At 38.3% G+C, this 21,749-nt stretch overlaps 2 protein-coding genes across 2 annotated transcripts; one reads left to right on the forward strand and one right to left on the reverse strand.

Annotated features, from left to right (window-relative positions):
• Positions 1–608: 608 nt before the first annotated feature.
• On the reverse strand, positions 609–6,357 carry LOC306770642 (transmembrane protein 236; the record flags this gene model as incomplete). Its single annotated transcript, XM_079259533.1, is given in 5 exon segments — positions 609–1,306; positions 2,890–3,013; positions 3,680–3,752; positions 5,959–6,282; positions 6,284–6,357. Coding segments are annotated over 5 exon segments (1,293 nt in total).
• Positions 6,358–10,882: 4,525 nt separating this feature from the next.
• hacd1 (3-hydroxyacyl-CoA dehydratase 1) lies at positions 10,883–21,633 on the forward strand. Its single transcript, XM_079259907.1, has 7 exons — positions 10,883–11,040; positions 16,371–16,488; positions 16,568–16,586; positions 16,704–16,792; positions 17,041–17,162; positions 19,106–19,284; positions 20,955–21,633. The coding sequence occupies exons 1-7, from the start codon at positions 10,922–10,924 to the stop codon at positions 21,035–21,037; spliced, it is 729 nt and encodes a 242-aa protein (XP_079116033.1). The 5' UTR covers positions 10,883–10,921; the 3' UTR covers positions 21,038–21,633.
• The last annotated feature ends 116 nt before the right edge of the window (positions 21,634–21,749 follow it).

A 21,749-nucleotide genomic window follows, 5' to 3' on the forward strand; every position in this document is an offset into this window, starting at 1 on the left:
TGATGAAACATGACACAACAGTCAGTTAACACATAACTTCCATTGCCTAAGAGCTCCTTTTTGGCCTGTCAAAAGTACCATTATGTATAATAAAATAATAAATAAATAAATACTTGGTTTAGTTGTACCAACTATATCTCAATCCATCAGTGTGATTTTAAAAAATGTACTGATTTATTTAAGCAGATCACAAAATATGATTAAATACTGTATGTTCCTCCGAGGAAGCAAACAACTCCTTTATGTTTTATTCAGATTGTGTGGATGCCACTATCCCAAATGTACTTTGTTCACTTTACTCACTTTAATAAACAACTCAGGTGTGTTGAATATATGTCACATTAAGTTTTGACCACAAAGTCAAAAATGCAAGCTAATATTATCCTTGTTAGCTGACTACACGCCTGTCATACCTGGCAATTATAAGTGACTAAAGTAATACGCCAAAAATAGTTTAAATGCATCCCAATTTAATTAACTGAAATGTTAATTACCAAGTTCAAGCTTAGAAGGAGCTGGTACAATCATCCCATCAGGCTGCACTTCCTGTTTGTCTCCTTCAACCTTCTTTAGTGTTACAGTATTTTTTTTTGTTCACCATTTTTGTTTCAAAAGAACATCCTCTCTGTGTTGAAGACCCGCAGCTTGGTCATAAAGTTGAAATAGATAAAGGCCAGACAAACCAGTAGGTTCTTCATCAGATAGAGGACAGGTGTGACAAAACCAAAGAAGGCAATGAGACCAACACGGACAAAGAAAAAGGGTAAGTCCTGCAGGGCCACTCCCAGTGAGGACAGCAAGGGGCTATGGGGCATGACCACCACTCGTAGGCAGGACACGTAACTGAAGATGTAGATAGGAAACACCCAGCCTGAGTAGTAAACCAGAGGGTGCCCTGCCACTCTCACCATCTCCACCGTATCCATCCAGAACATGAAGCTGTCCACAAACACATCTGCACGGGCGTCACTGGCACACAGGAATCTAAGAGGGCCAGTGTAGGTGTATGGAGATATGCGATACACTGTGGAGCTCGCTGATCGAGAGCTCAGTCCAGATATGCTGAATGGCCTGCCAGGAGTCACTGGTATTCCCGGGACTGTCCCATTGGTCTCTGGTCGGGCGCCTCCTCCGTTCTGGTTCCTGTCGATGTGTTGGCTCGCACCAGGTTGTATTGCTGTGGGCACACCTTGTCCGGGCACAGCTGGCCTTGGCACAGCTGGAGAGATGGGAGTTACCGGTGTCACCTGCTCTACATGTGTCAGAACAGTGGAGGGGATTTCAACATCTCTTTCAATGTCATTAGCTGCATAGACAAAAGGGAAAGACAAGCAAGCATGATTACACAACAAAAATAAAAATTTTAGTCACTTAGATGTCATTAAAACAACATTTTCAACTTAACAAAATCCAAAAGGAATATATCAAACAAGGTTAAGATAGAGACACAGAGGACAGAAAGATTGAAACAGTCCCTGAAGCGCCACAACTAACAGACATTATTCTGTCACAGAAATCACTGGGTAGGTCCAGGAATGCAAGCTAAAAATAAACAAATAAATTAAGATGCCAAATGCTGCAAAAGTAATTAAAGATGGACTAATGTGAAAAAAAATCTATGGTCTGAAGGATAATTAAAATCTCTTTGGATATCCTCCAGGCTTAAGAGAACAATCCTTCAGTTTGTTACTAGCACACACATGAACAGTCACCATGGGAGTGTGTTAGTGTATACGTCACAAGTAACATCCACATCTCTTTGAACAGTATTGCAGTATTGCAGGTGTTTTTTTTTAAAGGGTGTTTTTTTTTAAAAGGGATCCTCGTTCCTGGTTCTCAAGTTTCCTACAGGTTTTAGAACTGTCCCACATGCAGAACTTCTGGGACCAGGACTGAGGATCCAGACAACATTCCTCTCATAGAAGGCTTTGCTTAATGTGACACAACACTTAACCATATTCTGCATTTATAACACCAGAATTTTCTCCAACAATATTCCAGATGCAACTCTGACTCACTTCAAAACAACATCAGTATCTTCTGCTCATCTTCAGTCTCATGTTTTAACTGTTTTAAAACGTGTTGCTGAAAGTGTATTCAAATGACCACACCAATTTACAGAAATGTAAACTTTTCATGTGCTATTTATGTGCTATTTATGTTTCAGTTCATTGTTTTTCCATTTTATTTCAACAAATATGGGATCAAAATGGTAGAAGAGATACAATTGCCTGCATACTGTGACATGCTGTTATTAAAAAGCACAATGTGCTGATAATTTGTGGCCAAAGCCTCATGGCACACCTTACTTAATCCATAAGAGCTTAGCATGACATATATGATACATACAGTTTATGAAGTGTTTGGCATCACTTAACGATAAAACCTTTGCTAAAAATCCTGTTGAACATAATTGGATTCTTGTCTTCTGCCCCTCAAGGTACACCAGAAAGCACATTATGCAATAAGAATTCTGTCTTATTACATGGTAATAAATGGTCAATAGCCCTAAAAATGTTCTTACTTTTTAAGAAAAAATGTTAAAGGGGCAAATAAAGACCTCATATTCAAAAAAATTCAAACCATTTTTAATGATTTGGGTCTTTACGGGTTAACTGTAAAAATTACCACAAAGGTTTCAGGGAACTCAGAGCTAGGAAAATTCAGAACTGATGCTATTATTTGAGCCCTGAGAACACAGCCACAGAAAAAGAAGTATAAACTAGATAGTTGAATTGTTCTGAATAAAGAGACCAGTTCACAGTTGGCTGCTTCAAGCTCCTGCAGTATAAAACCAGGCTGGTATGACTACAGAATGTGGCAGAGGAAAGTTCAGGATCTATAGCTCTCAGTGAGTGATTTGTATAGTGTGTTTAGAGCTTTGCTCACCCTGCCCGGTTAGTCTGCAGTGGCGTATCCTCTCCACAACATCAATACAGATGAGCGAGAAGAGGACAAGTGATACAGGGAGCTCCGTGAATGTATCATGTTTCATGTTGTTGTTGATCTGCACCTGGACAAACAATGATATACTAATTAGATAAATATATTTTTGACCTAAACTCACTGCTCAACTTCAACAATAATGAACTTTGTAAGCTATAATACATCACTTGCGGCTCTGGTATTTGCCTGAGTCAGGATTTCATGCCAACAGGACACGGAACAAAGCAGACAAACTGGTCATCTTAGCAGAATTTACAGCTCTTATGGAAAAGAGACCAGATAAGCAAAGGCCAAGGGGTCAGTGAGGGCTATGGAGGATGCTACATAAAACAGCAAATAGGGTCTGGGTTACAGCCAACGAGGAAGTGAAAATGTGCTTCATGGACAGATGAATTGACAGCATGGACAGGAAGAGGAACCAAGCTGCTTATCAGGAGCTCCTTGTCCATTAGGCTGCATATTCCTTTCCTGAGAACCAAAGCTTTTCTCACAAATCTTCACAGCCTCACACTATGATTGCACTTTTTCATTAAATGCACAAATTTCAAGAATTATAGCATTTATTTATTTGCTTTGTGTTTGGAGTAAAAGAAATACACTCAAATGATCAAAAAAGGATCAACAACAATGGACAGATTATGAAAACAGTAACATACATGTTAATGCCAAAATCACAGAAATCAATGTAAAAAAAAATTCAGAAAATGAAAGGATAATCTACTGCATTTTGTACCTCAGAGCTAGCGATGAGAAAGCCAAAGCAGGGTAATGTGGATAGAATCATGTAAACAAGGGCCACAGGTCTCCTGATACAAGTACAAAAAGGGGTAAAGACAACAAAAAGTGAGAAGAAAAGGACAATAGCAGTCACAGGACTTGCTAACTCATAGTACTCAGCTGCCAAATGCTGTCAGAGCTTGGGAAGTTTTTATTGGACTTTGAAAGCATTCACCTAAACTTTATTTTGTTTTTTTACTAGCTCTGCAAATATTTCACCATCATGTAAAATGAAATCCACAAAAATACAGATTGATTCATATGATTGATGTGAACACACTTATGGTAAATATGTGCAGTTTGTTGATCCACAATTACACAAGAAACATGTTTCATATGGATCCCTTTTTGTCAGTTTGTGTGACATGTGAGTGTTGCGGCTTCCTTACAATGTGTTTGCACAATCCTCCCATGTGACTTGTAGACCAAAGACATAAATTTGACACATAATTACTTAAAACACTATTAGGAGGTGACTACGATGCAAAATATATTTAAAAGACAAGGGAATGGAGGAAAGCTTGACGGGATGATTGTGGTAAGGTGGAATAAAATATAAAGTGAAATACATTTTATGCTGAGTTCATTGATATTCTAATATATTGATTTTCTATTGGGATAGAAGATAGAAATGCAAAAAACGGCTTTGAATAGAATGTTTTGTTCAGTCGATACTTTTTAAAACAGAATCCTCCATATTAGTTTGTATTCATATTTGGATACAATAATTTACAGCATATGACTAAACATGTACGTCAGACTCAAATTCCATGTCTTGTAATTCATGAGAGGCTTCTTCACTGAAACAACTCATGGTGGCCAAAAACAACATGTGTGTTTATATCCAGTTTTTGGTAACTTGGTAATAATTCTTTAAACAGAAATTTTAAGATTTAAGCATATAAAATATGCTTTCTGTGAGTCAAAACTGTGAGGCTCTCATCTGACATAATATATAATATTAGCATGACCATGTTGTTCCCTTCTTCCGTGAACTCACATATTGTTCTCTATCTCTGAACAGCTGGTGTGTGTGTTGGAATTTCATGCATGGTGCATACAATTTCTCCTGCACAGCATATTAAGGAAAGACTAAGTTTGACCAGCAAATGAAGATAATTTTCTAATTGTTCATTTTAAATGAGCTAGAAGATAGTGACTTCCACTTGAATTAGATTGTTGCCTTTTGTTAAGTGACATAATCTTTTTAATTATTATGTGTTAGATTCCAACATGAAAAAAAAAAAGATTTGTTCAAACTGCATAATCCAGTATTTATAATAGTTTGAATTACAAAAAGTTTGACAATTTGAAACCTAAATATTACATGTTAAGGCTCTGCAAGCATCTGGGCTATTGCAGTTATAGCAGTAGTGTGTTATTATTTCTTTCGGTTGGGTACGTGACTATTTCTTTTACAACACTGTCCTCGTCTGTTTATGTCTGCTAGTGTAGCAACAACTCCATCAAATGTTTGTGAATTTTGTCTGCAGTTCTGCTTGATAGCAGTTTGACTAAATTACTTAAACAATTTGAAGATGGGTCATGAAAGAGGCAAACTAAATGGAAGTGATTTACAGATGTGTGAAACCTTGTACAAGCATACAAATAGATACACAAAAACATACCTTTCACTTACATGCACTGCAGTAGATAAAGTACTCACATTTGCAGAGCCCTATATATTCCACAGGTTTGTAGCGTTTGTTATTACTATTTGTAAATCACTTTGTAGTTTTGTGAATATGAGTCTACATAAACCATTACAAAGGTACATATTTACAGATAGAAATACTTGTGGATTGTTGTGCTCATGTAGATTGTCTTGCATAAATTTAACCTTTTTTTATTATACAGATCAGCTGTGATAATACCTGGACAGAAATTATCAAACAGGACAGAAGTCATTTACGAACTGGATCCATAAATTTACAGGAAGAGATGCACAAATATGCATAATCTGCTTGACATGTACCAATAGACCCATATAATCATACCAGCTGCTCCATTATTCTGTATTTGGTGAGCATAATTTTACACAACACCAATAAAGATGCATATCTGTGGGTAATATTTTGTAATATGTGGGTTATAACTAGTAAAGTCCAAGAAATCCCTCCTTACCAAACAAGCTACAGACCAGTTCAGACCTCTAAGTACCACAGTGGGATGTAAGTACCACTGCGGTACTTACAAACAACTAGGCCCTTCACTGTTGGGTCAATAGAAACTCACCACTTCTTCCTTCCAATGAGAAACTTCTTCTTCATAAAGACCATATACTTCAGAGGTACCCAGACCAGTAGGGCAGTGGAAGTGACGTAAGCAATGGAGGAGGCCACAATCAGCCAGTAGGCCGTGCTGCCATCACCAGGGGGCTGTGCTGAGGTTTTGACCTTTGCTACGATGATGGCAAACCTCTGCATGACGATGAAAAGTGGCACACACAGGCCTGCAAACTGCAGCACCTCGCAGACGGCAAACTTCAGCGTCCTCCCTGAGCCCATACTGTGACAGGTCACAAAAAGAGAAAGAAGGGAGGGAGACAGGGGCTGTTGTCGCTGTGAGGCGACCCCTGTCCCTCTGAGGGCTGGTCAGGCCTCGGACTGCTGCATTGTGTACCTCCACTAGCATTTTCCACACACCACAGCTCTGGTTCTCTGCTCACCCAACTGCTTACACTGCACTAGGTATTGTGTGCCTTGGTGTGGTGGTGATGTGGCAGGACGTTTACTTTCTTTTCTTTTTTTTCTTTTTTTTTTTTTGACATGATACAAATAAAGTTTACCTGATTCTGCATCCTCTGACTGATATTATTCAGAAGATAAGAAAAAAGTATCCCAGTCAGTGGTTTCAAAATTCATTTTCATTACATCACATGGCATACAATAGTGATTTGGGACATTTTGTGTTCAAGCATGGAGACACAAGTGGTTTTATAACAACTAATACAGTGGAGCTGCAAGAAACACCAAGGATTTTTCTCGTAGTGTGCTGCCGTCTAGTGGCCAAAAGTGATCATTGCTAAAGTTCAGGAGCAACACAGTCTTGACTCTCAGCCTTTTGTCTGCTAATTCCATGGATTTTCTCACCATTTTTGGGTCTGTTAGTCACAGTTTCACGGGACAGTTTTCACAAGATTAAAAAAAAGCTGAAATATTGAAAAAATGGCAATATTAGTTATATAACACTGCTTTCATGCAAATGAAAGTTTAGGAAGAGGGCACATCCTAAAACAGCTGGGCTTTGTGAGGCTGCAGACTTCATACACCTGAGCACCTGATCGAGTAGCCTAACTGGTTAAGAATTAGGTGGTCTGAATTATACTTGGTGCTGTCTTTAGTTTACACACATTTCCATTCGGTGTCATAAGAGAAGCTAATTTTAGATTCTGTTTATAGAGTACATGTTAAATCTGATCTTTACAAAGTTTTTTGTCAGCTGTGGCTGTCTGTGGAAAATATTTGGTATTAGGGTATGGTGGCTGAGAAGTTAAAAACAAAATTACATTTATGAAACACATTTATATTTTGAAAAAAGTATTTATCATGTAAAATGGCTCTTAACAAAAAAGGAATGTCTTTCATTAATGACTTTCAGGATTTTCTGTCGTGTGGAGGGAGCTGAGGTGTGGATCCAAATGCAGAGCAGAGCAGAGTCAAGCAGGTTTTTATTTCCATGTGCAGGAACACAGGAGACAAGAACCACAGGGGAAACTAAACACAGGCTCAAACATAACCTAGACAGGCGCAGTGGACCAGCAAAACCCAACTGAACTGAGGGCTAGAAATACTGACAGAACTAAACAAGACACAGGAGTAAAGAATGAACTAACAAGACCAGGTAATCTAACAAACCAGAACAAAGGCTACACAGGAAACAGTGAAAAACTACAAAATAAAACAGAAACCTGGAACACGGAAAACATCACATCATTGCATTTTCATTTGCGCTTTGCCACTCGAAGATTTGTCTCAGGCTTTGTGCAAACTTTAGATACTTTGTAAATTTGTTTTCTAAAAATGTCAATTTGTTCTCAAACTTGCTCCTTTCAGCCACCATAGGGAGTCAGTGCAACGCAGTGCAGATCATTGCTCTGTCCAAACCTTTTTAAAATGTAATGCTGGCAAAAAGCAAACAAACAGTTTTGTTAAATGCAAAAGAAAAATACAAAAACAAAGTCTCAACATTGAACTTCTTCTCAGTTAAATGTAGATTTTATCATTTACAGATCAGAGCATTTTGATTTCATTCACATTTTTTAAATGTTTTGAATCTTTAAAGGTTTTTTCCTCACTTGTATTACATCTGATTTATAAGTTTGGTTTAGATTAAATATTTATAACTTATATGTGTGGGCTTTTCTCCACAATTAAGTCATCACCAGTGAATATTTAGACCATAATTGCTTCATCTGCTAGCTTCGATTGTCAGTGTTACAAACCTTGAAGAAAGGTTTTGTTTTGCATCCAGCATGAGCCTCAGGTTTAGGCATCTGAGGCTTGCAACAGTCAGATATGGAGCAGTCCTGCTACATGTATCTAGCCTCTGCCAGGCATCCAGCAGTCTTACTGCCCAATAATGAGGAAGTTCTGGATCAATGTGACATTAAATTAAATTCAGTTTGATTTAGAAAGTTTTATGTTCTTCAGGAAATTGAGCAGCACTTGGCAACAGTAGAGTTAACAAACCTCAGGTTAATGGAAGGAAACCTCAGACACCCTGTCTGCCTGTCTGCCTGAAGATTTAATGTAAATGCAGAACAGGAATAGTGAAACCTCATCTGAGTTGGAATTTTTATAAAACTCTTTTCTTTCATTAATGAGAATGAATTTCTGATTCGTGCGTGCATGAATTTCATGATCATGCAGACCTCATGATTGTAATGAATTTCCTGTTAGTGGTATTGGTTTTATACAGCAGTCTGAGAGATTTTCTGAACATTTACTGTTGGGAAATCAGTCATAAGCAGTCATGAAGGCGATGACATAATAAAATGGACAGTGAATATTGTATGTCTAACATCAGAGATAGTGTCTTAACTTCTGTACTTTTGTTTAATGTGTGCTTTGTCATTGATGTTGCAGTCTTTTTTCACATTTGGGTCAATGGATTATTTAGCAAATATATGAAGTATTCCCTTCACTATTGAGACATTTACTAGCTGTCTTAAAAAGAAGAAACTATTTAATATTTATTTTAAAAGTATCTTTTTACTATATCATAATCTGTTATGAATGTTAATTGGCTGATTTAAACAGGTACATACCATGGTTTGTGTCATCAGTTCCAAACTGGTACCAACATATCTTAATTTGTTTCTTCAGATTTATGAACATTGAACAAATTTTACCCTAAACTATCGGCAAAGGTTGAGTTGATTCGCTCATAGGGTGTACTCACAAAGATTATTATTTGAAATAAATGTTATAGACTTTGATAACTGATATATTTTGTCAGGGAAGCAAATGTGCCAAAGACATTAAATCTATAGAAATAGAAAAAGTTTGTGTCACATGACAAGAAAAAGAACACAGATCTTCTTTGCTGAACTTGAAATGTCATTTTAGCAGAAAAGGATATTCAGACAAATTAAATCATTGTGGAAAAACTTAAGACTCATGGGATATGTCTGACACCTCAATACTGACCTCAACACACTTATGAAACAGAAATAATGTTTTATGTGTGAGGAATGACTGCTTTCTGGAGTTACAGCTGATTTGGATTACATTGCAGTGTAATCAACCATTCATTACATTCAGCGTTTGTTGTGAAATGGTTGTTTGGTAAGTGAAGTGAGAATTACGAAAGTTTCGAAGCATTCCTTTGTCACATTATCAAAAGATCATTTCTGGTTTAAAATGTGCAAAGAGAAATTGTTTAAAATTATAGCATTTGTTTGAGTTTAATGTAAATAAATCTTCTCAATTCAGGGAAAATCAATGCACCACAAGAAAAACATGCTGACTATCGTCACTTCATGTGATCCTATTTTGACCAGAGCCATTCTGGTCATTAACATTGGGTGATATTGCTGTTAGGCTGATAAGTTTTACATCTGCATGACTAATCCACTCAGCATGAGGACTAATGGCTCTAAGTGGATGAGTCAGTTGTGACATTGTACAGACAAATGAAATATTTAATTTTGTTCCACTGTTATAGACTACTGTATCTCTGGACATCACAGTCTAAAGGTTTGAATGAGCTGTTTAATAAGCGACGATTTTTCTGTTCCGGTAATTTTAGGCTTGGGGCCATTAATAAGCAAATACTGGAAAATATTTTTGAAATAGTTCAACTTCTTGACTGCAATCACATTAATATGATAATGCAAGAATAATATCGCAGTAGCTTCATTTTCCCTGCCAGTCACACACTGACTTTGCCTTCAACCTGCCAAATTTATTTACTTTTGTTGGACCCAAAGAGATTTATAAAACCATTTCTGAACTTTTTTGAGTTGTTCAAATTTACAGGTCAAGGGTTGTTCTGCAAATTATCATTTGAATTGTTTATTCATTCACCCACCCATAAATGTTGTGTCTATATGATGGGTTATTTGTAATGGTTGTAATGGGCATCAACTTTCCTGTGATTCTGAAGAAGAATAAGTGATACAGAAAATGGATGGATTCTGACCATTTTTTCCCTTTTACATACTTGTGCAAATTGTGTTTATTTTATGAAACAAGAACTATTTTGTTATTTAAGTCATTCTATTTTAGAAAATAGAAGTAAAAAAAAAAAAAAAGCATTAATTCAGGTGTTTTCTTTTACATTGTTATAAAATAGCATTATGTTTTATTATGTTATATTATATTATATTATATTATATTATATTATATTATATTATATTATATTATATTATATTATGGAAACGTCATTAAAATTCGATGGAAATGTCATGGAAGTTTATTAGCATGAGTTGGATTTATAAAAAGGAGATGTGTATTTATTTACTTATTTAAATGATAAATAAGTCCTCTTGGAAGCGATCACAAGTTGCCTTTGCTAATGAGTGTCTGGCCCACCGGCAGGCCACGCACTTGTTGCACTAGTACCGCGAGAGAGGTGGGTCTGTGGGTGGATTCTTAGATAGATAGATGGATGGATGGATGACCCCACCGCTCCCCTCCCTGCCAGCCCCAGCTGTCAGCTCCTTTCCTGACTTCCCCACCCTGCCCCCGGTGCCATGGCGTCCAGCGAGGAGGACGGCACGGTTGAGGAGAAAGAAAACAACAACAAGAAGAGAACGAAAAGCGCCCTCGCTACCGCATGGCTCACTTTCTACAACATCGCCATGACTGCCGGGTATGTGCGTTTTATTCCGCCCCTGTCACCTATTAATAAGAAAGATAAGTTAGCCGCTCCCTAAAGAACTGTCAGCGTGTGTTGCTGTTTATAGGACTGTGTGTGTGTGTGTGTGTCTGTGTCAACCCCAAAGTGTCTGTTCAGCTCGCTGCATTTAGCGGCTGGTCGGTGCTGGAGTTGGAGGAAACTTGCGCGAGAATTTTAGTTTAAAAAAAAACGGGAAAAAAACATGGAGGTTTAGAAAAAAAATAATAAATCAAATAAAATACAAAGAGCAGGGTTTGTGTGATTGTTGGAAAATGAATGAATGTGGGTCGGTGGGAAGTGACAGGCTGGCGCTGAAGCCGTGGCCAAATAGGGCTGACTGCATGGTGTTAGCGAGGCCCGCAGTACGTCCCACAGTTGCAGTGATAAGTATAGCCGGAGCGCAACGCTGACACTGGAGCTCCGGGCTGGGACTGTGAAGTGCTCATTGGGCAGATTTTTAACTGCACAATTTTACTAACTACATCCCAGTTTATAACCATCCAGTCAATCTCTTTTAGCCTCTTTCCTCATATGGTGTGATGAGATGTGCGAGCTTTGCAAAAGTTGTGGAGCATGTAGCCCTCTTGTTAAAACTAATATTTGTTCGTTTTTCCAGCATTGCTGGAATTGTGGATGTCATGTTCAATAAGACAGAATGCGACAATGTGGAATTGATTAAAACCAAGAATTAAGGGGACAATAATTGACAGCTATAACATTAGAAGTTTTATTCATGAAGTATATTTGTCATGTTATTACATGCACTCATACAGTTCATAAATACCTCCATTCATTCATTTTCTAAATTGCTTAACCCAGTTCAGGCTCATGGGAAAGCTGGGGTCTATCCCAGTAATTAGCAGGGGAGAGGCAGGGAACACCCTGGACAGGTCGCCAGGCCATGGAGGGCCAATACAGAAAGACAAACAGTCACCCATGCTCACACTCACCCTATGGAGAATTCATAGTGACCAGCTAACCTGTTATGCATTTCTTTGGACTGTTGGAGGAAGCTGGAGTACCTGGAGAGAACCCACACAAACATAAGGAGAGCCCCCCAAAACAGAGACTCAAACCAGCTGTGAGGCTGCAGTGCTAAAAACCACACCAACATGCAGCCTTATGAACTCATGCAGTAATAAAAGTATTGTCACAAAAATGTGGAAAATATATTGCAGAAGGAGATTATTTCAGAAGCAAAGAGTACTTCTGACGACTTTGTAATAGACGTGAAGATGGGGGGTTGTTGTGTCTAATTCAGTAAATTAACGAGCAAAGATTCACTGAATGCAGAGAAAGCTTTGTAAACATGGGGTGAGGCTGAGACTGTGGTATTTAATCTTGACATCAGGTCAGAAACTCCTCCTAAAACCTTTGAGAAAACCTCTCCTTCACAAAATGTGGGTTAAACATTAACAGTGAAAAAACAAACATGTAAACAGAATGCCGAAATGCCCCCAGTGAAAAACTTGCCTGTTTCCGAACGTATCAAAAGTTTTATTGTTATTATTAGCAATAACAGACTCACAACCTCAGGTCCTAGTTAAGGAGGTGCTAGCATGTTTGTTGTTAGAATTCTGTTTAAAATTCTGCATCCAGTATATAATGGGCTTCATTACTGCATATGCCATGATGGAAATGCATTTACAGGTTTCAAAGCAGCATATGCTGGCATTCATGTAGGGATGCACCAATACCAGTATCAGTATAAGGCATTGGCCCTATACCACGTGTACTAGCACTCAGTATTCAGTGTTCCAGTACTGCAGAACTGATACCCATGTGAAAAAGCTTAACAAGTTAATGCAAGGCCAGATTATCCAATGGGAATTATGGGCACAGGCCCAGGGGTCCACACCCACTTGGGGCCCATGTGGAGCCCATGTGGGGCCCACGTTGGGCAAACATCAGCAGTTTGGACATGAAACAAAATGTACATAAAAGCCAGATAGTTACACCACTGCCAATAGTGTATTGCTATTTGTACCATTGGCTGAGAGATGTCAGAAATGTCGTTTCACAGTGTATTATTCACAATTTTCACAATGTTGGGGTGGGGAAGGGGGCCCCTGGAACTCTCTGGGCCCATTGGCCTGTTCACTTTTAATCCGGCCCTGAGTTAATGTATGGAGATCAATCTGTGGAATTAAAGTTTATATGTTTTTAACACTTTAATACAGTGGGTCCCAAACTTTTCCCGCAGGGACCCCTTTTTGTCTATGACAATAATGTCAAGCCCCACCCCCCCCTTACCTTTGTCACATGAACCAAAGATAGATACAAATAAATGCGTCATCAGTTTAGTAGCTGCAGTGTAGTTCACTATTGTTAAAACCGTGTCAGTGTCAATATTATAATCCATTCTTCTGCTGGTGTGAAACATTTTAAACCAGGAATCTCTGAAAACTGCTTCAGCTGAGCTTTCTATGAGACAGACACTGCTTTAGTTAAACAACTTGGCTATATATGATACTTGGTTACTTCAGAAATAAAACCACTCAACAGGCTTTTCTTTGTATTCAGGATAAAAAGTTCCCAAGTGTTGGTGTAACTTGTTTGGCTTCATACTTTATAATCTCAGATTATAGTGGTCTCTTAATTACCCACCACTGAATATTACTATTACTTAATGTTACCTATTCAAGCCCAGGGAGAGATATGCTCCATCATATTTTCTTCTCTATCTTTGGTACTTAAAGTAGTTGCTGATTCATTATAGTTTCCCATTGGTTCTTTTACAAATTTGTCCAGTGCCAAAACTCCAAGTTTTATTTAGCCTTGCTGTATCCCCCCTGTGATAACTCTGGGCCCCCCCTGGGGGGCCCGCTCCCCCGTTTGGGAACCACTGCTTTAATGCATACAACAAAGTTATTTTATTTTCACAGGAAGGTTTCAGGATGACCCATTTGTTGCATCACACAATTAACCACTCAGTCATTGCATCTGACATTCTGGTTCATATTTCTTACCAGTGAACTGGAATAGGGTTATTTAATACTCACATTGGTACTTGGTATTGGCAAGTACTCAAATCTAAGTACTTTCAATACACAAGACAGACTTCAAGTTTAAACAAAAATATCGGTGCATCTCTAGATCCAGGCAACTATGTTTAGGGAGAACTTCAACTTTTCAGCAGGACAATATCAAAAATCATTTTGCACACATTGAGGTGCACTGTTGTTTATAGAGTACATGTTAAATCTGATCTTTACAAAGTTTTTTGTCAGCTGTGGCTGTCTGTGGAAAATATTTGGTATTAGGGTACGGTGGCTGAGAAGTTAAAAACAAAATTACATTTATGAAACACATTTATATTTTGAAAAAAGTATTTATCATGTAAAATGGCTCTTAACAAAAAAGGAATGTCTTTCATTAATGACTTTCAGGATTTTCTGTTGTGTGGAGGGAGCTGAGGTGTGGATCCAAATGCAGAGCAGAGCAGAGTCAAGCAGGTTTTTATTTCCATGTGCAGGAACACAGGAGACAAGAACCACAGGGGAAACTAAACACAGGCTCAAACATAACCTAGACAGGCGCAGTGGACCAGCAAAACCCAACTGAACTGAGGGCTAGAAATACTGACAGAACTAAACAAGACACAGGAGTAAAGAATGAACTAACAAGACCAGGTAATCTAACAAACCAGAACAAAGGCTACACAGGAAACAGTGAAAAACTACAAAATAAAACAGAAACCTGGAACACGGAAAACATCACATCATTGCATTTTCATTTGCGCTTTGCCACTCGAAGATTTGTCTCAGGCTTTGTGCAAACTTTAGATACTTTGTAAATTTGTTTTCTAAAAATGTCAATTTGTTCTCAAACTTGCTCCTTTCAGCCACCATAGGGAGTCAGTGCAACGCAGTGCAGATCATTGCTCTGTCCAAACCTTTTTAAAATGTAATGCTGGCAAAAAGCAAACAAACAGTTTTGTTAAATGCAAAAGAAAAATACAAAAACAAAGTCTCAACATGTGATATCTTTCATTGAACTTCTTCTCAGTTAAATGTAGATTTTTTCATTTACAGATCAGAGCATTTTGATTTCATTCACATTTTTTAAATGTTTTGAATCTTTAAAGGTTTTTTCCTCACTTGTATTACATCTGATTTATAAGTTTGGTTTAGATTAAATATTTATAACTTATATGTGTGGGCTTTTCTCCACAATTAAGTCATCACCAGTGAATATTTAGACCATAATTGCTTCATCTGCTAGCTTCGATTGTCAGTGTTACAAACCTTGAAGAAAGGTTTTGTTTTGCATCCAGCATGAGCCTCAGGTTTAGGCATCTGAGGCTTGCAACAGTCAGATATGGAGCAGTCCTGCTACATGTATCTAGCCTCTGCCAGGCATCCAGCAGTCTTACTGCCCAATAATGAGGAAGTTCTGGATCAATGTGACATTAAATTAAATTCAGTTTGATTTAGAAAGTTTTATGTTCTTCAGGAAATTGAGCAGCACTTGGCAACAGTAGAGTTAACAAACCTCAGGTTAATGGAAGGAAACCTCAGACACCCTGTCTGCCTGTCTGCCTGAAGATTTAATGTAAATGCAGAACAGGAATAGTGAAACCTCATCTGAGTTGGAATTTTTATAAAACTCTTTTCTTTCATTAATGAGAATGAATTTCTGATTCGTGCGTGCATGAATTTCATGATCATGCAGACCTCATGATTGTAATGAATTTCCTGTTAGTGGTATTGGTTTTATACAGCAGTCTGAGAGATTTTCTGAACATTTACTGTTGGGAAATCAGTCATAAGCAGTCATGAAGGCGATGACATAATAAAATGGACAGTGAATATTGTATGTCTAACATCAGAGATAGTGTCTTAACTTCTGTACTTTTGTTTAATGTGTGCTTTGTCATTGATGTTGCAGTCTTTTTTCACATTTGGGTCAATGGATTATTTAGCAAATATATGAAGTATTCCCTTCACTATTGAGACATTTACTAGCTGTCTTAAAAAGAAGAAACTATTTAATATTTATTTTAAAAGTATCTTTTTACTATATCATAATCTGTTATGAATGTTAATTGGCTGATTTAAACAGGTACATACCATGGTTTGTGTCATCAGTTCCAAACTGGTACCAACATATCTTAATTTGTTTCTTCAGATTTATGAACATTGAAGCAGCTGTAGAGCTTTTACTTACGATGAAAATAAGTGTTTTCCAGGCTCTTAACTCTTTAAGCAGCTTGGTTGTATTCATATAAATAGTGCCTATAAAGTATTTCTTGTTTTTATGATTTATTGATTTATTTATGTATCTATTCATTTTTCCTGCAGGTGGCTGGTTTTGGCCATTGCAATGATGCGCTTCTACATCAAGAAAGGCACACACAAGGGCCTGTACAGAAGTATAGCAAGGACTCTCAAGTTTTTCCAGACCTTTGCTTTAGTTGAGGTAAGACTCAGTGAAGAGAACAAAAACAAAAGACACATTTATTTAACTGTTTCTTCATTATTATGTGTTTGTCTTCCAGGTGGGACATTGTTCTATAGGTGTGTGTTGGACTTTATTTGTTTTTGCTCAGATTTTAACAGAATTTAATACATTTCAACGTGTGTGACGGTGCTGATTTCTTTTTTTTTTTTTTTTTTTTTTGGTCTGTGCTGTAGGAATCGTGAGGACTTCTGTGATTGTAACTAGTGTTCAAGTGTGTTCGCGGATTTTCATGGTTTGGTTTGTCACCAACAGCATCAGACAGGTGAATATCACACTCAGTCTGATTCAGATTTCTCACTTGAATGAAAAAGTAAATGCTCCATTTCAAGAAGAGATTCTTCACTTCCAAGTGAAAGAAAGGATACTATTATAGTATAAAAACAGAACTTGTTTTATACACACAGCTTCATTTTATGTAACCTCAACATTCGCACACCATACACATACAACACAACACACCCTGTTAAGAGCAGCATCTTTGCAGACTCATGTCTGTTTATTTTGCCGAAGATCCAGAATGAAGAAAGTGTAATCCTGTTCCTGGTTGTGTGGACGATGACAGAGATTACCAGATATTCCTACTACACATTCAACCTACTCCACCACCTGCCGTTCTTCATCAAATGGGCCAGGTGGAGATGCCGTTAGCTGTGGCTTGGATAAAGCCAGACATTGTGTGTGTGAGCATGTCGGCCTTATGTGGTGATTCCCTCGACATGCTGTGGCCAGTTTTTACACCTGGAAGTGGTGCAGCCTTGTGTGTGTTAAGTGTCTGTCAGCTTGCGCATGTGTGTTTTTATTGATTAACACTTCATTAGTGAGTGTATGTATTATACTAACGGGGTTTTGTGCTCTGAATACACTGATTATACCAAAAACATTATGAGTTTTAAATTGATTTTAAAGGTTAAAAATAACAAAAAAATAGTTGGAAATCCAAATCTTTAACGATCAAAAGATAAAACATAAAACTGAGGCAGTACCCGGTGAAGGTATCTGTCAGCTTAGGTGACATCATGCTGCCTTCTGATGCACTTGTGACGTGGCGGTCTGCCTTTGCAGTAGCTCACCTGAAATTGGAGCCGTTTGGAGAGGCGCCAGCTGTACATACTGATAGCTGTCCAACACGCAGGCTTGGCATCCGACTGCACTGACATGGCTTCATGCGTCTCTACAGAACAGTGCACATCAATTCATTTGCAAAGTGAAACGTGTCTGACTCAGCGTTCCCGCCAGAAGAGGCTACCTGCTCATTGCACTGGATGTCGTCATCCTCAGAAGTCCACCCAGCCTTGTGTCAGCCTTTCTTTTGTCTCTTGTCTTGATTCTTTTGCACTGAGCTGCATGCTCCTCCCTGCCCCCCCACCTTTATGTCTTTCTTTAAGCATGGAGGAGACGCCAGGCCCCCAGAGAGGAGCTCATGTTCAGCTGCTCCTGTTTTTAAGACCATCTGTTTTGGTCAAGGAATGTTCACCCAACATTTCTCTCACATCCGCCGAGACGCTCCCCAGAGTCTTGTCTAAAGGCTGCAAGCCTGCAGTCCTGAGTCATGGCATGTTATGTTGTACTAGAGAGCACTGCTGCCACAAAAGCTTGCTATTTCACACATGTACAGAGCAACAGGACCTTACAGTAAGACTAAACAGTTTTAGTTTGTATAAAGCTGCTCCTTTCAATCGAAATAGATTCATTTTTTGGGGGGAAGTTGTAAGATCAGTTAGACATATTTTTACGTGGCCTGACTAGGTGTGTTTTCAAAGCTATAAAAGTATTAGCAAGCGACCTATTTTCTGCTGAATGATGTTTAAATATAACTTTGTGATGACAGATTTTTGGACAATCTGAGCATGCATTCAAGGATCACTGTGCTAAATTGACAAAGTGCGTCCACTGATAGTGGAGTTAATGGTTCTGATTGTTGTCTGGGACCTAAATTACAGCACAACATGATCCTGCAGCTTTGCGCACTACCTCATTGTGCCAAATTAAATCCCTTGCTCTCTGTTCCAAGTTTTAGTCATGAAACGTCACCAGTGCAGCAGCTTGCTCCAACAGCAGCTGCTTTGTTCAGCATGCAACAAAATAGTTTAAAAGCGAAACTTAAGAGTTGGTTTTCTTTGTTGAACTGCGTTTTGCTGTGTTGAAAAAATCCGAAATTAACCCTCAAACCTTCTCCTTTTCCCATCTTTCCTTATTTTGTTTTTAAAGTTCCACCTTTCACCTGCCCTACACCTTTTTAAGCTTTCAGGACTGGAAGTTCTGGCTAGGTCTTGTTGCATTTATGACTATCAAGAACAAACAAGGAGATAAATAATTAGGACCTTCTGTCAGTTAATTGGAGCTTTAAGCTTTAAAAAATAAAAATCTCTTTTTGGGTAAAAACTCTTATTCTCAACATTTAACTTTTTGCATTGGCTACATGACACGTTAGGTCTTGTTATCACAATACTGCTAAAAGTTAAGTCCATGCTTACCATGCACGTGAGTGTATTTGCATCCTCTCTCCGTGACGGCAAGATTGTGGTGTTTTTCCTGCTAGAATATAACCCTGCTATCTTCTTTTTTTTTGCTCCAGATACAATCTCTTTATCGTCTTGTATCCGCTGGGGGTCATTGGAGAACTCCTCACCATTTATGCTGCTCTGCCGTTTGTGCGCAGATCTGGAATGTACTCCATGAGGCTCCCTAACAAGTATAACGTGTCGTTTGACTACTACTACTGCCTCATCATCGTTATGCTATCCTACATCCCACGTAAGGAGACTTTCTGGCATGTACTGAAATTTTTGTGCTACCCTACAAAATGCAAATATGTCTGCAAATGAATTATTGACATTCTATTTTACTTTCAAAAGTATTTGCTTGTTTTAGTGAGGATAACATGCAGTAAACAAGATCTTTTCTCTACCAATCCCAATAATGAACAGTGCCAGAGAGTTTAGTTAAGGCCTGAATAAAAACAAATCAACCTAAAGTTTGAAGAACCTGTTGCATAAAAAAACAAGAGTAAAACTGGGATGTTGCCTAAATGAAAACAGAAAAAGAAGAGAATATTTGCAAAAGTGTCTTCTCACTCCTACATCTTCCAAGATTTCATTTTGACATGACAGTTGCATTATGCAGAAATCATCAGCAACATCCTGGAGGTTCAAATACAAATGTGGCAATAATTTTTTAATTTTGTCACACTCTGTGGGAACTGAAGGCCATGTTTGTTTCCATCCATACATTTTCTTCACTGTTTAGTTCAATTAAGAGTCGTGAGGAAGTTGGAGCCTATCCCATAAATCATTGCGTGAAAGGCAGGGTACACCCTGGACAGGTTCCCAGTCCATCACAGGACTGACACTGGGAGACAAACAACCATTTATGCTTACATTCACTCCTAGGGACAATTTTGATAAACCAATCAACTTAACGTGCATATGCAGAGAGAACCCACTCATACACGGGGAGAACATGCAAACTCTACAATGAAAGGCCACTGTTCAAAGCTCAAACCAGCAACGTTCTTGCTGTGGCTACAGTGGTAACCACTACGCTCCCGTGCAGCACCACATTTTAACTATTAATTAATAATTAATAAAAAATTAAATATGCGTTTTGAACTGAGATGTTAATTTAAAAAAAAATCCTCCTAGTGGCATATATTCCTGCAGTACGCCTACTTGGAAAACATCCAGGTGTTAAACTGGTCTGCTTTGACTTCATACTTGCCATCCACCAAAAGCATTTCATGTATTATGATGTGAAAACTTCTTTTTTTTTTTTTTTGCAAAGTTTTCATGTTTACATTTTTGTTTTATCCAAAGGAACTTAGAGACGAGTTTCACACTGATGAGTGGATGGAAGTATGTAAAAAAATATAGGTCCAGTATCTTATCACTGGTGGAAATTGGGATCAAACACAGCTACAGCAAAGACGAATATGACAAAGGAGTTGTCATATATGAAGCAATGCAGTGGTTAGAACGAGTCGGTCTTGTGAAATGTATTTTGGACCAGACTGTTTCTTTAGCGTTTGATTTTTAATTATTTTAAACTATTTTTAATTACATGTGGGCTCTGACAATTGGCACAGCGTTGCATTTGACAGCATTTATTTTTTATTTTATTTTTTGCATTTATCCAAACTTTATCTAGAAGAAAGATTGTGCTGTAGGATGTAGAGCAGAATTTGAAAAGGCATCTTGTAGGTTTAAGAAGTGGCTTGTGTCTTGCTCTTCAGAGGCAGAAGATTAGGTTCTACACGATGGATGGACCTACATATCAACTTATAAACTCTCATTTCTTCTTGTTGCAGCAGTTCTCTGCCACTAGGATGTCATTGAATTGTTTTGTTCTGTTTCATAATTTTTATTGCCATTATTACAGCTCTGAAAAACAAAGTTGGAGTTTCTCAGTGATGTTTGCGTTCTTCACAGTGTTTCCTCAGCTCTACTTCCACATGCTGCGTCAGAGGAGGAGGGTGCTTCACGGGGAAGTCATAGTGGAGAAGGACGACTAGACGAGCACCGCCTCACACCTTTGTTAAAGCCAGCCTGCCTCCACATCACCCTCACCTCCGCTCCTTCTCACCTTTTGGTTAACATTCTTCACTGCATGGGACCCGAAGAGCAGCTGACAACCCGGCTGACGAGAGCTCCATCTTCAGCTCCAACTCTGACTTTATCAGCACAGAGTATTTTACACCTGATTCTGAGAGCAGGATTAATTCCTATCTGAATGATAATGTGGCAAGATGTTTACAGGCTGTTGCTGGAGCTTGAGGTGGAAGCCTGGCATCATGTCTCAGCACTGAGAGTTCCTGAGTCCTTTATTTACCCACCAGCTTTACAGCATCTGGTTGCACTGAAGAGAAACAGGCACTGAGCCGCACCACTGCACCCTGATGAAGAAATGTGAAAAGAAATATGGAAGGAATCTTGTAAGTTGTGCGCTCCGAGTCATCCCCCAGCTCAGCAAATTGGCTTTTATTCATGTTTTTTCAACAAGTTTCCCACATACAGACATGTGGCTGCATTTAAAAAAAAAAAAAAAGTTTCAAAAGAGAGGATACTCAGTTTCACCATACCTCAACAATAAATCTGCATTTGGACAATGTGCTGCTGCTTTTGTGTATGTTTGTTTTACCTGATGTGTACATGACACAATGTGAACCGAGCAGTTAATAAAGAAGCATGTTTCTTAATTTATTCACACACTGTATGACTTAGAGC

The sequence above is a fragment of the Telmatherina bonti genome (assembly GCF_933228915.1).
Source record: "Telmatherina bonti genome assembly, chromosome: 20".
Taxonomy (NCBI): domain Eukaryota; kingdom Metazoa; phylum Chordata; class Actinopteri; order Atheriniformes; family Telmatherinidae; genus Telmatherina; species Telmatherina bonti.